The sequence below is a fragment of the Benincasa hispida genome, chromosome 12 (assembly GCF_009727055.1).
Source record: "Benincasa hispida cultivar B227 chromosome 12, ASM972705v1, whole genome shotgun sequence".
In the NCBI taxonomy this organism is placed as follows: Eukaryota; Viridiplantae; Streptophyta; class Magnoliopsida; order Cucurbitales; family Cucurbitaceae; genus Benincasa; species Benincasa hispida.
The window spans coordinates 26,192,611-26,208,726 of NC_052360.1; the positions used below are offsets into that span (position 1 = coordinate 26,192,611).

Genomic DNA, 16,116 nt, shown 5'->3' on the forward strand with positions numbered 1-16,116 from the left:
AATAATAATAAATAAATAAATAACTTTTTTTAAAAAATTTACCAGCACCTGCCTTTCTGCAGCAGTTGCAGACTCTCTCTCTCTTTTTTTTTTCTCTCTCTGATCTTAAGGAAAAGAAGTTAGACTTTTCCTTTCTCTCTCTACTCTATCTCTCAGATTAAAGAAAAAAGAAAGAACAAACCCACAAAGCTTTTTTTTTTTTAATTTTTTTAATAGTTTTTGTTCTTTCTCTCTCTACTGTTACAAAGGTTAATTGCTTTTCCCAATTCGCTGTTCTTGCTTTCCTGCCAAAGCAAATCAGATGATTATATGGATTTGATTTGTATCAAACAAATTTAATCATAACGTAATTGAATTTGGGTTTTTGTTTAATCTTAAACCTTTCTCCATCATCTTCTTCTTTCTCTCTTTCTCCACTGCTTTCTATAAACTCCCCATTATTAGAACTTCCACTTTCTATCTTTCTGATCTGACGGCTACAATCCTTCTGTCCTCCAATCGTACGGCTAGGGCACCTCTTTGTCAGCCCTTCTTCACCCCCTTCTCTCTACGTAAGTTACATCGTCTCTATAGAACACCCAAAACAGATATACATAACTTTTTGTCTAATACCCAAATACGCTTTTTCCTTCTTCACTTTTTTCTTTCCCCCCTTTTGATTTGGGTTTCCATTTGCTTATCATTTTTGTACAATTCATTCATTCATCCGTTGCTTTTGCTGTCTGATGAAATCTTTCTCGTTTCGTTTAGTTTTTCTTAGAAGAACCCTTTTCATGTTTTTTTGTTTTCTTCTTTTTATGCGAGATTTCTGGGCGATTCTGGATATGGGTTCATTTTTATATCATTTTCAATAATGGGTACTTTATATTTTCCAAGACATGCAACGGTTCAATTAAGGGAAGGGGTAGTGTTATTTCATGGTGGGGTCCTTCCCCTTTTTGCTTTCTCTCCAACAGTCCCTATAAGATTAAATTTTTAGTTCTTTTATTGTATTTATTCTTTTTAATTACTCATTGACTTCCCCACCTGCTTAATTGCACTTCACATCCCCTGCAGGTTTCTAATTTATATTTATATATATTGTCTATTTTCACTGTTTTTTTTTTCGTTTTAGATTTGTTCTATGTATATTTCTTTTTTGTTCTCTTAACTCATTAGTAAGCAATATGTTCTTGGTCTGGATCACTTTTTTCTTTTAATAATTGAATTATGCCATCTCCTAGGGTGTGGTGCTCTTGGATCTTTTTTTTTTTTTTTTTTTTATTGGGAAGATTTTGCAAAAGCTTGAATCATATTATTTGTAGATATTGAATGAGTTTCAGGTTTAAGGATTTGTGTTAGATCCATTTGTATATGTTTGATTTAATCTATTGGGTTATGATATATTAGGCTGTGGAATGGAAGGATTGATTCAAGGACGGCCAACATTGGGGGTTGTAGTTTTAAGTTTTGTTGGTGATCTTGTGTTTAAAATTTTAGGCCACTTCTATTAGACCTCTACTCAAATCACATAAGAAGGCCATGAATCATAGCTTTGGCATAGGTTTAATGCATAATTATTAGCAAACAGTCTGTAAAGTTTGGAGCATCGTGTGGGATCAGATTTGTGTAAAAGTGGTTTGCCCTTTGGATAAACTAATTTGACTTGAGATTTGAGAATCTCTTTTGGACTTTGAAGGACAGGCACCCAATTGATGGGTGAAATATGTAAGTTATAGTGATTGGACTTCAATGGAAGTTCATTGTTAGACTATTGTGATTGGTGATGAATATGTCACAATCAGCCGAAGGGAAATCTGTAGGGACCATTCATTGGGATGGGAATAGAGGATTAGATTTCACATGCTTCTATGGAATGTTTTTCTTAATCATATCACCTAATGCCTCTTTCTGCTCACCTTTTTTGACTGGAGCACAATCTTCTCATTAATTTCTTAGTGTTAATATCTCTAGATTCTATAATGATTTAGAGTATCGTATTTTCATATTGCTGAGAAGGTGTTTAATCATGTGAACTTCCTCCGAGGAATATATATGTGCATTTTTAGATTTTTTTTCTCCCTTGGTTCATCTATCATATTTGTCAACCATTGTTGGCTTAATGAGTTTCAATGTTTATCATGATTTGCTGATTGATTTTCTGCAAGGTGCCATTTCTCAGCCTTTAAATCTCTATAACGTTACTTTTGGCTTCTTTACTTGTTAAAGGGCTAAAAGAATGGACTTGATTTCTGGAATTATGTTTGTTTCAACACAAAAATAAACAAAGTAATGAAGTATGACGAGGAGGCTACCTTGAAAATGATGAGAACATATTTAGGATGAAAATATCAGAATTTTTACTTGGAGGGTAAATGTGTAGAAAGGTAAAATTTGAGTCAAATTTAGTTTTTCCTAATAATCTAGAACGCATGTCATTTCTCTTATTTTGGAAGAATATGATTTGGAGTTGAGTGTTTCACTGAATACTTTTTGATGGTCCAACCAACTTTTGATTTTTCTACTAATATATTTATGTTTGAGGTGGACATGCATATATCACCAAAATGTATGCTCTAGACGTATTTCCTTGCCAATTTATAGGGATATAATATTCTGTGTTCTGTCCATAGTTCTGCCTGGTGTTTGTAAACGTGCTCTTGTTCTGTCAAATTTCTAATGCCCTTTTGCCCCTTTCATGCTCTAAGCTGTTAATCACACTGTACGAGGAGGCAGCCTAGGAATTCTTTTACTTGTAACTCTGTAGTATGTTTAAGAAAAATGGTTACACCCTTTGTATTTGTGATTTGCAGTTAGCAAGCTGTATCGTTTCAAGAAATGGCCATGGAGCCCGATGGACCCAAACAAGCAAGGAAAAGAAATTATTTGATTCAAGAAAATGGTGATTGTAATTCATTAAGCATGGGTGAAGATCTTGATCCCTGGACTGCATGGGCGTACAAGCCTCGTACTATATCATTATTACTTATTGGTGCATGCTTCCTTATGTGAGTGTCTTGTGTAATAGGTAGTTTCTTATCATTAAATTCTTTTGTCCAAATTTTTGCTGCATTTGAAGTGGTTTATTTTGAACTTTTTTGTTGGCTTCCTATCTCCAATGTGATTAGGATTCCTTTTTCCCTGGTGAATTTGTGTTTCCTTCTAGATCTAATTTATGTTGGTCAGTTTGATAGAGCGAACCATATGTTTTGTACACTGTTATTTTTATGAAATGATACCTCTTAATGTTTAAGTACTGCTCAGGCCTCAGGTCATTGCGAATAAGTGAGGAGTTGGAAAATTCTGCTGTTTCAATACTGAAATTTCGCACATAGTTGAATTTTGGTTTTAGGTGCACGTGCAGTGTATTGCATGAGTTATGTTCCCTTTCTCAAGATAGTTAGTTATGTTAATTTTCTGTTCGTTCGGGGTAGCAGTGGAGGTCTTTCTGTTTTTCTCTTCTAATAACAAAGCTCCCTTCTGTATGTTTAGTTGTCCCATGGAATGGAAGCTTTTCCTTCATTTCTATTTGTAATTGGTAGCATGGAGCAAGAGATATTTGGACACCCATAATTTTCCATTATTTGTCCTGTCGGATATACATACAACATTCTGCATCAATTTGGCCTTTATTTTACTTTCTATAAATGCCGGCTAATTGAATTTCTTTTCTGACTTGGTTTGTCTCACGGTTGTCACATATTTCCATTATTTGTCTTCTCTAAATTAAAATGAGAATATTATCTTAAAAATTTGTAGTTCTAGAATGACATATGAACATCTAAATGAAGACTCAGAATGGATCATGAGAGATTAAGAGAGTCTAAACATCTGGTGTCACTTTATGCTTCAAAAATTGTTATGGCGTCCGTGATGTTATATTCTTCAGCCATAATTCAACCCTGTTGTCTTTTAAACTAAATAAAAATGTTTCTAGCATTTTATGAAGGAAACTTGAACTCACTTATTTTTAGTATTTCTTAGACTTCTGTTTTATTTACCTTGTTGCTTGTATGCTTGTCTTAATTAACCAGCTGGGCCAGTGGAGCCCTTGATCCTCAAAACGCAGCACATGAGGATAGTGCTACATCTGTTAAAAGGTTTGTCTCATTGAGAATTATGTTATCACTGTTTTGTTTCTGTCAGGAGCTCATCTTACCGAGTGTTATTCCATGTAGGGGTGTATGGGCTATGATTTCAGTATTTCTTGCCTATTGTTTGCTGCAAGCCCCATCAACGTAAGTGGTCCTTTGTCGAGCAATTGAACATAATATATTGACACATCCTCATCATTTGTGTTGTACACAAAGAAAATTCAATGGTAAAGAGTGGAGATTAATACTTGTTAGAAAGTTGGAACATTGTGACTCTAGATTTGCTTTATTCCTATTATGCATGGCAAGACCTGCCCTTCATCTACATAATGTAAAGAGATGATCGTTGTTTCTGGACTAGAAGATCATTAATCTAAAACTTATTATGTATAGCCTGTCTTTTCATTGTTGTTGATATCTCCATTTTTTATTTGTGCATCTTGGACTCACTTGTTTAAAACTGTTAGTTCTAGTTGGGTTACAAATGGAAGTTTTTTTTTTTCAGATCACTTTGGTATGGTTCGTGAATTAGAGAAGTTCTGATAAAGTGTTTTCAAGAAACTGTTGTTTTACGCCCCTCACACCTGAGGTTGTGTCTTGCAGGATTTTGATTAGGCCTCATCCAGCAATTTGGCGTTTGGTACATGGAATGGCTGTCATTTATTTGATAGCGCTTACTTTTTTGCTTTTTCAGGTCATGTCCTCCCTGAACTGGTGCTTTTCCTTTATTTTTTCTCTGCTTTGATATTTACTGTTTAATTGTTCTCGGTGCTAGCTGTATTCCTTAGTTTTCCTTGTATAGATTTGTGGGTTGAAAGTCAATTAAGTGTAGTTGTTTTTTCAAAGTATTGTACAGGACCTTAGTTGAAATTTTCAGTTGTTGTTCATAAAATTTTCTTTTTATGACTTATATGTTCTTTAAATTGAAAATTGTCAGGTGGAGAGAGGTCCCAAATTTAGATTGCAATTGGTTGATTGACAGTTTTGTTTTGTATTTTGGTTGTTTAAAGGGCTTTTCAATGTACGCTTAGAAATTATCATTTGTTAACATCACAATATAATTGTCTTCCAGAGTCGTGATGATGCTAGACAGTTTATGAAGTTTCTCCATCCTGACCTTGGTGTTGGTATGCTCTTCATCTTTGTTAAACTGTTATCCATGTAAATGTATAAGCATGGTTTCGGTATCCATCAGAAGTTTTAATTTATCATCCTGCCATTTCTTGCAGAGCTTCCAGAAAGATCTTATGGTGCTGATTGTCGCCTTTATTTACCTGAAAATTCCAGAAGCAGGTTTAAGAATGTTTATGTACGAAATCTTTTACCTATATACTCAAAATGTACTGCTGCAATATTGTTCTTTTGTATCTACGACGTTGGGGGGATTCATCATACTTGCTTATCCTTACTTCCAGGAGACGCTTTTCGATGAATTTGTTCCGGCTCATATAATTGGATGGTGGGGCAAGGCTATAATGATCCGTAACCAAGCTCTACTATGGGTGTTGTCAATTGGGTTTGAAATGATGGAGGTTTGGTTTTCCATTACCTATGAATTTTATACAGTGATCTCAATTGAAGCTCGGCCTTTTAAGTGCCTGCCTTTGTCCAATTCATTGATATAATTATAACTTAATTCTCTTGATTTTCAGCTGACCTTTCGCCACATGTTACCAAACTTCAATGAATGCTGGTGGGACAGTATCGTTCTTGATATTTTGATATGTAACTGGTTTGGTGAGATTTCTCTCTCCCTCCCACATGCCAATTTTTTGTTTACTACTCTTAGGCATTGTATAAATTAATTGTTCAATTTATATGCTCAAATTCTTTTCCTTTCCTACTTCCCAAATAGCCATGTCTGATTAGAGTAGAAATTAATGATTATCCTTCTTGGTCTGTTATCTAGTCCCTTGGATCCAACTTTCAGAGTCTGTTGATAGTTTGAAATAGATAGATTACCGGTTATGGAATCTTCTTACTTGGACAAGGATGGTTCAAGTGTTCTACATAGTTTCTTTGCAACTAATGGTACCTTTTAAAAATAAACATGGTTTCTGATTTCATGTATGACTAAATTTGCAGGCATCTGGGCAGGAATGCGTACTGTTCGATACTTTGACGGTAAAACATACAAGTGGGTTGGTCTAAGTCGTCAACCTAATATTATTGGGAAAGTACGTTTTAATTAAACCTCCATCTTTTGTGTGATAACATTAACCCCCATCAGTATGATAGATTTCTTCATCAGTTTCTGATTGATTTCTTTATACAAGAGTTATTAGTTATCGTAATTCCATCCTTCCTCTTCGAGTTCCTTCTCCATTTCTCAAAATGAAAGAAAGAAAAAAAAGTCAGTCTAAACCATGCTCAAAAATCTCTGCTGCCAGTATGTATAATTAGCTAAATGAAGAATCAAATTTTGTGTCACAATTTGTTATAAAGATTTTGAATCACTGGCATCACTATGTCCATCAAAGTCCATGTACATTTCTTTTTTTATTTTTTTAAACATTATGCTAGTTTAGGAGGAGAACAGGTCATATGTCTTGCTTGGTCCAGGACGATTATTTGCTTTTGTTATAAGTGTGCTATTTCTCCGTTTCAGGTCAAACGAACACTGGGACAATTCACACCAGCGCAGTGGGACAAAGATGAGTGGCACCCGTTGCTTGGTCCATGGCGTTTCATTCAAGTTATAAGTCTTTGCATCATCTTCTTGACAGTAGAGCTCAATACATTCTTTTTGAAGTTTTGTCTTTGGGTACCCCCTAGGAATCCTGTGATCATATATAGGCTAATTTTGTGGTGGCTAATTGCGATCCCAACCATTCGCGAGTATAATTCCTACCTTCAAGATCGGTACTCTCTCCATCTCTGCCCCCCTGAATTCCTATTCCTCCAAACAAATCCATCTGTCTTGACTAATGATATATATTTCAGAAAGCCCGTGAAGAAAGTTGGCGCATTTTGTTGGCTCTCGCTTGCAATTTGCATCATTGAACTTCTTATTTGTATAAAGTTTGGACATGGTACATATTTTGAGATTTTTGGCACACATAACGGTTTAGTTTCAAGCTTGTTGACGTGCTATTAGGAATGAGAATATAGATTTAGCACTAACTGGTTGCCATTGACCTGTTCTTCATTACAGGTTTATATCCCAAACCAATGCCCCTTTGGCTAGTAATATTCTGGATCTCTGTTGGGGGTGCAGTCATATTATTCCTTATTATTTGGTCGTGGCAATCGCATCAACGTTTAGCAAGAAAGAAGCAATGATCTCTCAGCAGCAGTGGTAGACTATTCTTTGGTTTCTTCATGTCAAAGGGGGATTCCCATGTAAATATTTTACCCACATTGATTGTACATGAGTTTCCTCTCAGAAAATGGACTAATTTCCCAGATGAGTAATCTTTTTCTTTTTGGGAATTACGTTTCTTGAGTGGAAATTTTTTTTTTTTCTTTTTCTAAATTTTAGGATGCAAGGTTAGAGTTGGTTTTTTATGCTTTTTTTTTTTTCTTTTTTTCTTTTTTTCCATTTTGGATGTGGATGAGTTGGGGGGTTTGTTTCTTGGGTTTCCATTTTACTTTTATGTTGATTTAATTTTAATGTTTGAGATTGATATTTAATCTTGATATATTATTGTGATTTTTTTTCTTTGTTGGTTTCCTTCAAACAGATTTCTCTATTGACATTTGTAGTTTACAGAACTTGGAACTTTGAAGCACAAACTTCCAATGCACTTGAATGCTGAATTCAGAATCATCTGGAGTCAGTACCATTGGAATTTCTTAAAACGTTAAACCATAAAAATTAAAAATCAGAATGCATCTTCAACTATGTCCATGATGTATCAGCTTCTTTTTTCCAAATGATATCAATATATTACAATTTACATTGTTTCTTTAGTATGGTTTCATATATTTCTTGACCTCTTTAAAGGGATACTCTGTCATTACTTCTGCATCTGCAGAAGCAGCTCCATCTGGTGAACTCCCTTACGAAGCAGAACAACAAGACTATTAAAAATCATGAACAAAATAATAAATTTCACATAAAACAGCCTTTGCTTATTGTTTTCAGGAATGTTGCATTGTGGATGTTGTCCTTCATCAAGAGGCATGAAACTGCTATGAATGAGATTTACTGTGTGGAAAATGGTATAGTGGTAAGCTTTTTCTTCCATGTGGTTCTTCCCCTCACTATCTCTTCATTCTTAGCTTCCCCTTCAATTTGTAGAAGATGTGTATACCTCAGTGTTCCTTTGTCAAAAGATCCCAAGAGCCCACCACCTTTTAGAATCTCAGATGCCAATGAAAACCCGTTTAGTAGACTTTCACCATCTTCTATCATGTCCACGTCTCTGAGGATTCCATCTTCCTCTGCCTCACATAGTGATTGAACTACATCAGAGCTTCCGCATTCCCTTCTATACTCTAATACGATACTAGAAAGTTGATGAGACTCCAAAACATGGTCGGGTATTGTCTGTAATAGGCAAATGATTAAATGTACTTCTCCCCCCACCAAAATCTATTGATAGATGATTATTTTGTGGTACAGTACCTCTAGCATCCATCTTAGATATTTGACATTGTTGACATGGTGGTTCATGTCCAGATCACTTCTCTTTGGCTGGGTAAATAGCAACTATCAGCATTTTTTTTTTCTTTCTAAATGTTGGTGGAAACGGAATCGTAGTTGAGTTAAAAGGATTTTTACCTTTAAGTCAGAGTTCATGTACTTAGCTTTGTCGTCTAATTTGGAAATTTTCTCGGGGGCATCTTCTTTAATTGCATGTTTTTCTATAAACCATGGTGAAATCTCTGCCCTTACCTCTTCTGGCATTTTGGAGAGTCGTCTTGTTTGCTGGTTCATCATCACCCATGTGCTGTTTTATGTTTCACCATTTTAGTATACCAGGAGAGATGACAGCAACTGGGTAGAAATGTCATCTAGATAGTAAGTTCTTATTACCTTGTTCCTCGAGCATAAACATGACCCGTGGCTTGACTTCTAATTAGCCAGTCTCTTCTCATTCCATTTTTACCCGATGCCCCAACCCATGTATCGATTTCAACAATCTCCCCCCTGCAGAATGATCCACCATATGCATAATGCATGAGTAACATTTCAAGTACAAGTAGATAACAAGTTTGTTATTTGAAACCGATATCTCCATGCCCAAAGTAGGAAGACGAGCATCACAAGGACTCAAGAACTAAACTGATGAATTAATTATTTTTCTAACCACTGGGAAGCTGTACTCAAGTATATATCAATCTAACCTATAGAATAGATAATACAATTTTCTGTATTAGTAGCCATGTTTTCTATTTTGGGACAAGACGTCAGGCAGGCCAGAAACTCATTGTTCAAGAAAAAAACCAGAAAGCTGACTGTTAAAATGAATTCACAACTATATAGATGAATTCGCAATTGTGATGAGATAAAAAACATTATAAACTTGAGGTTGTGTAGGATTACTCTTTTGATGATTATCAGAGAACATACCATATCGGATAGTGGTCTACTTCGACGAGCATTCGCGAAACGACCCAGATAAGATTGTTCCTCATCATCCCATGGGTGGCCCCAAAACCATTGCTGAGAAGCCCAGACATCCAAACATGATTAAGTGCTGTTTCCTACATGAATCACAAATGGTACCAACCAATTAGATCGAGTCCCCAATACAAAAACTTCTCTCAGGCATTTCGTCGAACATAATTTGGGCATCCCTGACCTGCAGAAGATTCATGACACTCTCCAGAGTCGCAGTCTTATCAGGACCAACTTCATACGATCTGATTACAACAGTTTGTCTATACCCAACACCCCCTTCAATGATCAATCCTTGCCGATGAGGATCAACCAGCTGCTTCTTCGTGGGAATTTTCTGACGAACATCTTCCTTAACAAAACATCCATTTTCCGCCACAGATGGGATGAGAGCCCTTGAAGCTCTAACCGATTGGCTCAGCAAATCAGGTTCAGAAATAGAACCAATAATAGCCCCATTCAGTTTAACATACCTCTGCTTGTTAGAATCATTCCCTTCTTTGGCAGTGGAGCATCTAACAATATAAGGAACAGGGCAAGAGAAGGAGGCCATCGGTCGAGCTTCTGAAACAGAGGAACAGCCATCACGATCTTATAGTTGCAAATGGCGGATTTGCCTAAGGAAGAAGATAACAATTTCTTTTTCTCTCAGTTGAGAGATGAACATAACAAAGAAATGGGTGTGTCCATCGGAAAATGGGAAGGTTTTGACATTTTTCTTTGAAGTAGCTATGGAATCTTAGTTTTGATCGACAATGTAGTGTTGAAGGACAAATAGGTAGTTTGGAATTTGGACGCTTTTGGCTTTGTTGAATAGAAAGAGAAGATTGTTTATTTTGATTACGGTAGATAGGGTGGAGAGAGTGAGAGAGTCTGGGAAATGGGAGAACTCTCTCTTACTAATTTTATTTGGATTTTAAGATTTTAATATAAAATAATGTTGGTGCGAGTGTGAACATAAGACCTAGGTGGATCAACCCATTTGGCTCTTTTTTTAAAAAAATACACTTTGATTCGAACTATAAACATCTTGGTCGCTATTATATACCAAAAGAAATAATAATTGAGTTTAGGTTCAATAATGAAGAAAAATAAGATATTGAATTTAGACCTGTTCAATTTAGATTTGAATTAAGAAGAAGAAAATGGTGAGACAATCAAGGCCCCGATATTAACATCAAAGCTAGAGGGGAGGAGGAAGAATAAGAGGGAGAAGATGTAGTCATGACATCGACTCAAGGTTCGAAATATCGATAATGAAAATATCGAGGTCCCGAGTTTGTGAAAATATCTATATCGATGAAAATTATTATAATTAATTAATGAAACTTTGATCGTGGCTGAATTAGGCCATAATTGACCATTTTTAATCATCATTTATAGGATTTAAGACAACATTTAGATGTAAATTATAAACTATTTGTGTAAATGTTAATGCCAGAGTAAGTTTTAAAAATTGGAAAAATTATTACAAAATAATATCTAAAGAAAGTAGAAAATTCTATAAGTAGATAGAGCTTGAGAGAAAATGAGAGAAATATTAGATAACCTAGGTTATGTTTACCAAACCATAACGAAAATTGGTGTGATCGAAATGAGATTTCATCCATGGATGAGCCGTAATAGACTTGAATCGCAAACACAATTGGATTGTTTTTTATCGTCTTTTATCTAGAATTATGAATTTATCACATTTTACTGTTACCGTAACAATATCTATAATGGTAATAGTAAAGGTAACAATAAACGTGGCAAATTGATAATTTTCATAGTATTACTGTAATAATATTTATAATGGTAACGATAACGATAATGGTAAAGATGGTGGGTTCCATGTAATTTTCAATTACAATCATATTGAACACCTTTTATATTCAATCAGATTGCATGATTGGATTACAAATTTCAAAGTGGACCACACATCTCGTTACAATTCCGGAAAGCAAGTAAATAACAACAAAAGTAATCAACTGAAACCTACTTTTTACATTACCATTGACAGATTACTTTTCAATCGGTGAAAATCAATTCAAGTTTAAATTGAAATGATGTGAAAATTCAATGAAAAATATTTGAAGGAAGTTGAAAATAAATATATGCTATTTTTCACAATTTTAATTTCTTGAAATGAAAGCTCTAGATTGAAAGAAACAAAACTCACATCAATCTGATTTTGAGGTGAATTGATGTAAAAATTCAATGAAAAGAAAAGTCTGAATGAAGTTAAAAATAAATATGCGGTCTCTTGAAAATAAAAAATTTTATTGGTAAAAATGAAAAAAAAAAAAAAAAAAAAAAAAAAAAAACTAGCATAACTAATTGTTAAAGAAAATCGAAATTTCAATGGATATAAAATTTCAAAAAATGGAGAGAAACCAAAATTTCTCGGATATCGAAATTTCGAGCTAGATTTCGATAAAATAGAGATTAATAAAAGTATATCAGTATCTATCAATATAGAAACCGATAGAAAACTATTATTAATAGAAGTTAATAGATAAAAATCTATCAATGTCTCAGTATTCTTTTTGCTGATTTTAGAAATAGTTTGATATTTTTTCAAAATAATAATGATAAATAAATCGACCCTTGTATACTCGAACCTTCCTTCAAATATCTAGATTTTGCTTTATTTTATTGTTTAATTGTTCTAAATAACATTATTCTTGTGAGAAGTTATTGTTGTTTAGAACATGATCGTATGGCTTATTAGTCTAATTCTGTCCAGTCTAGCTATGTGCACAAAACTTTGATAACCCTGATTTCAAGATTTTAACCTGATCCTCGAAATTCAAGAATTAAAAAGTGATCTTTGAAACTATTGTATATTGATATTAGAGTATAATAAGAATGAGAGATTCGAACACAGACTTCTTAATCGTTAATAAAAAAATTATAGATCTTAATAATTATGAGATATGTTGTTAGAATTCCCCTAATTCTATTATACTAAAAAAATTGTAAAAAGGCTAAATTTTAAAATATTTAATGTGGTTGTTACATTTTTTAACGAAAAATTTTCATACATAGAAAAATGTCAAATTATTTATAGAAATAGCAAAAAGAAATTGTTCTATCAATGTCTATCAGTTAGTATCTATAATAGATTTCTATCAATTTCTATTACAGATAGACTTCTATCAACCTCTATAAACCTCTATCAAAGAAGATTAAAATTTTGCTATTTTGTGTAAATAGTTTCCTTTATTTTTCTATTTTTTAAAATTCTTTTTTTAGAGGGTTGAATCTATAAGGCAACATGTGGTCACATATTCCACAATGTAATTTCAATTTACAGCCACAACACTTTAACTAATTTTGCAGTCTTCACCATCTTTAGGTTCAATCAAATTTTATAATGCATGTTTGAGAGTAATTTTAAAATTATTAAAATTATTTTTGTCATATTTAAAACCATTCCGAATCATACATTTCATCACTCAAATTAATTAAATATTTAAATTTTCCACTCGTAAAATATTAAATTTGATATTAAAAGAATAAATGCACTTTTCAAATTATTTAAAAATAACAAAAATGATTTTTCCCAATATTGTACTACCGGATCTTCTCTTTTTTCCTGATCTTCTCTAGATCGACAGAACAACCCACTAGCAAGAATTAAATAGAAGCCTTCGAAAAAAAGAAGCCAAATTCAAACTAAAAAAACACAATGAATTGATTTGGGACTATCAGAGTTTCGATTAAATAACAGAAAAGACGTAATCATCTTTCCCAAATTCATTTAGCACAGTCCCAAACTGGTCACTAATTAACATATCTACGTCACTGCTTTAGCTTACAAACCAAGAGGAAAGAGTTGCAAAAGATGGGTCACCTCAAGGCTGAAACCTTAGTTTGGCTAGCTTTCATGCCGTAACTGAGGGCTGAGGTCCAGAATCGATGGCTTCCTGATCTAAAGATGGCTCATCTGCTGGTGATGGTGATGGTGGCGGTTGTAATTCTTCTTCTTCATTGTTGAGGGCTTCACCTGAGTGGTGTGGTGAAGACGGTTGTTGCTCAGCACCATGTTCAGAGTTCTCTGGATGAAAATTGATGGGAAATTTTGTGACTCTCGGCTTGTCAGCTAGAATGTTTCTTTGAATCCTATCGATCAGAACTTTTGGGGGAGGTTCTTCACGAAGCTGTTCATCATCATAATCGTTGTTCACATAATATCCTACTCTTACAAATTCTTGTCCCATGTATGAACATGTTAATAACAGTACTGTGACCCCGGTGATGTCTTCCTCCCGGATTTTTGAGGGGTCTGGAGGGTCTGCCTGCAAAATATTCGACCACAAGAATATTACATAACGTAGGTTTCATCTCAAAACCAATTGATGATGAGAAGAGTTATCCATCTATCATGTAAAGAGTGAGATCCCTTGATTTTTCCAATGTGAGATCATTAACAAAGAAATGTACCAATAGAGAACACTCGATTCCAGTTTGGGTAATAATTAGAGTCTAAGGTAATGAAATTTCTTCAGGTATTCAGACGAATCAGTGTTTGACAAGGACAATATCTCTTCTTCATACATGGTAGAATTGTTGCTAAAGGTAAGCTATCACTAAACTCCGTTTGATAACTATTTGGTTTTTAGTTTTTAGTACTTTTTTACACTTTCTTTACAACAGTTTTCATTTGAGCCTAAATTTCTAACTTAAGTAGATAGGAGTATGGACTCCAATATTAACTTGGATTCAAAATCAATTCTTTTTAGACCATGGTAGATTATCACCGAATTCAAAACAGAGTTCATAGGATAATATTTCAGTCAAATTGATATGTAATTTTGACTCTACATGGAAGGTAAAAGACTCGGCATATATTACCTGAAGAACAAAACGATAATTGCCAACATTAACGGGTCCAACGAGTACACTCTCCAGAAGTTGGTCATAGGTTTCATCCTCGGCAGATCCGACATAGGTGAGTTTCCATTCCAGATCTGTAGAATAATGATAGAGATAACGTGTCAATAAATTTATTTCATAACTTAGTACTCTTATTGTCAAAGCTAAAACAGAATATATCGTCTTTTGGCCTAATAGCTTGAGAAATTTACAAAGTACTCCAAATAATTATAAATACTAACAGGATGACGATGTAGAAGTTCCTATTAAACTGCCCATAAATCCAAAAGCTCAAGCAATAGACCACGTATAAATAAGCAAATAATTTTAGCTAACAGGTTATTGATGAGTGACTAGTAATGTTAACCCATAAAAAAGTCCAGACTGTGATTAACAAAATTTAAGAAATTGACCTTGGAATGATAGACGATTGATGTCGTTCCCAATCAACCCCCACCCACAAAAAAGAATAACAAAAAGAATCCAAATAAGAACTTTTGAAATAAGCGTCAAGTGTTAAAAAGGCGCAGATTCTTTTAGGCAAAGTAAGCTATACATACACACACACAAACAAACAAACAGACTTTCAAGATCTCAAAACAGTTCATTAGAAAGATCAAAGTTCTCATACAAAGTAGCGAGGCCCAAGAATCAAAATCAAGATTTAAGCTATAATATAAGCGTGGGGTTACAAGATTTGAACTGAATTTTAAACCCGTATTGTATACAGACTATCAGGGGGAACAAAGTTTTCTTCCATAAAATGAAATTGAAGTAACGACTGCATGTAAATGATTAAGGTTAACCATACATAAATATTCAGTTTACAAGCCAAATCACACATGTAAATTCTAGGGTTCTCTTAAATTGGCAACTGCCCATCTTCATTTCAACTCAATCATAAGAAAATCGGAAGCAACCCGTCGAATGATTTTCCATATCCTATGTAAATCTGGTGAATCGAATTAAAATTCAAGCCAAAATCAACTGTTTAAACCATCATTCAGAAACTAATACACAGATTACCGATGACGCGATACGATCTAACAAAATAAAACAGCATAATTACCGTCTTTAAGCGGAGTCAAGCACTCGTATGAGATCTCGAACTGAAATGGATTCAGAAACGCGGCAGGGTTATCCAAGACCGTAACGTTTGTGATGTTGACGGCACTCATCGCTAGAAACCGGAACGGAGCTCTGTAATTGCTTCAACAAATTGATTGATCTTAGCCCTAATTAGAAGATCACTCATCGACGAGCCGACAAAACCTGACCGGAAAACGATCCCCGATTACAAGCACTGAAGAGGTTTAATACAGATCCAAAATGAAAAGACGAAGAACAGAGTTCTTCGATTATATATCGCCGCCGCTAAAATTTTTGGAGGGAAATGAAGGGCCCAATTTGGCGGGAGATTTAGAAATTTATTTTATTTATTATATTTTTTTATTCATTCATGTAAAGATTGAAAAGGTAGTAGATATTAATTATTGTTGAACAAAAATTTAATGATTAGACTTTTCTTTCACTTTGAAAATTAAGCTTGTAAATGTTATTTTCATTTATAAATTTGTTTGTTATTTTGTTCACTTTTTATCAATATTTTAAAAAAAT

At 34.1% G+C, this 16,116-nt stretch overlaps 3 protein-coding genes across 7 annotated transcripts; 1 reads left to right on the forward strand and 2 right to left on the reverse strand.

Annotated features, from left to right (window-relative positions):
• The first annotated feature begins 66 nt into the window (after positions 1–66).
• On the forward strand, positions 67–7,732 carry LOC120092998 (CDP-diacylglycerol--serine O-phosphatidyltransferase 1). 5 transcript variants are annotated; one of them, XM_039051287.1, is made up of 13 exons: positions 67–551; positions 2,793–2,987; positions 4,014–4,079; positions 4,158–4,217; positions 4,677–4,767; positions 5,146–5,200; positions 5,303–5,382; positions 5,489–5,605; positions 5,726–5,810; positions 6,159–6,250; positions 6,682–6,935; positions 7,017–7,105; positions 7,228–7,732. In XM_039051287.1, the coding sequence occupies exons 2-13, from the start codon at positions 2,818–2,820 to the stop codon at positions 7,353–7,355; spliced, it is 1,287 nt and encodes a 428-aa protein (XP_038907215.1). In that variant the 5' UTR covers positions 67–551; positions 2,793–2,817; the 3' UTR covers positions 7,356–7,732. The 5 variants fall into 5 exon arrangements, with proteins under 5 accessions (XP_038907215.1, XP_038907216.1, XP_038907214.1 ...); XM_039051288.1 differs by lacking the exon at positions 67–551 and adding an exon at positions 570–1,056; XM_039051286.1 differs by lacking the exon at positions 67–551 and adding an exon at positions 1,063–2,366.
• Positions 7,584–10,549, reverse strand: LOC120093000 (palmitoyl-acyl carrier protein thioesterase, chloroplastic-like). Its single transcript, XM_039051291.1, has 6 exons — positions 9,824–10,549; positions 9,592–9,725; positions 9,055–9,168; positions 8,800–8,968; positions 8,644–8,712; positions 7,584–8,565 (listed from the first exon to the last, which is right to left on the reverse strand). Exons 1-6 carry the CDS (start codon positions 10,190–10,192, stop codon positions 8,221–8,223), a joined length of 1,200 nt encoding a protein of 399 aa, XP_038907219.1. The 5' UTR covers positions 10,193–10,549; the 3' UTR covers positions 7,584–8,220.
• Positions 10,550–13,273: 2,724 nt separating this feature from the next.
• Positions 13,274–15,858, reverse strand: LOC120067830 (probable histone chaperone ASF1A). Its single transcript, XM_039019422.1, has 3 exons — positions 15,569–15,858; positions 14,479–14,594; positions 13,274–13,922 (listed from the first exon to the last, which is right to left on the reverse strand). Exons 1-3 carry the CDS (start codon positions 15,675–15,677, stop codon positions 13,509–13,511), a joined length of 639 nt encoding a protein of 212 aa, XP_038875350.1. The 5' UTR covers positions 15,678–15,858; the 3' UTR covers positions 13,274–13,508.
• Positions 15,859–16,116: the final 258 nt, after the last annotated feature.

Excerpts from the sequence above, each read along its gene's own strand:
- LOC120092998 (XM_039051287.1), top strand. The coding sequence starts at position 2,818 with ATGGCCATGGAGCCCGATGGACCCAAACAAGCAAGGAAAAGAAATTAT. Across the intron at positions 5,201-5,302 it reads CCATCCTGACCTTGGTGTTG|AGCTTCCAGAAAGATCTTAT; the intron begins GTATGCTCTTCA and ends CATTTCTTGCAG. Across the intron at positions 5,811-6,158 it reads TTTGATATGTAACTGGTTTG|GCATCTGGGCAGGAATGCGT; the intron begins GTGAGATTTCTC and ends CTAAATTTGCAG.
- LOC120093000 (XM_039051291.1), bottom strand. The coding sequence starts at position 10,192 with ATGGCCTCCTTCTCTTGCCCTGTTCCTTATATTGTTAGATGCTCCACT. Across the intron at positions 9,169-9,591 it reads GTAGACCACTATCCGATATG|GGGGGAGATTGTTGAAATCG; the intron begins GTATGTTCTCTG and ends ATCATTCTGCAG. Across the intron at positions 8,969-9,054 it reads GTTTATGCTCGAGGAACAAG|CACATGGGTGATGATGAACC; the intron begins GTAATAAGAACT and ends AACATAAAACAG.
- LOC120067830 (XM_039019422.1), bottom strand. The coding sequence starts at position 15,677 with ATGAGTGCCGTCAACATCACAAACGTTACGGTCTTGGATAACCCTGCC. Across the intron at positions 14,595-15,568 it reads CTTGACTCCGCTTAAAGACG|ATCTGGAATGGAAACTCACC; the intron begins GTAATTATGCTG and ends ATTATTCTACAG. Across the intron at positions 13,923-14,478 it reads ATTATCGTTTTGTTCTTCAG|GCAGACCCTCCAGACCCCTC; the intron begins GTAATATATGCC and ends AATATTTTGCAG.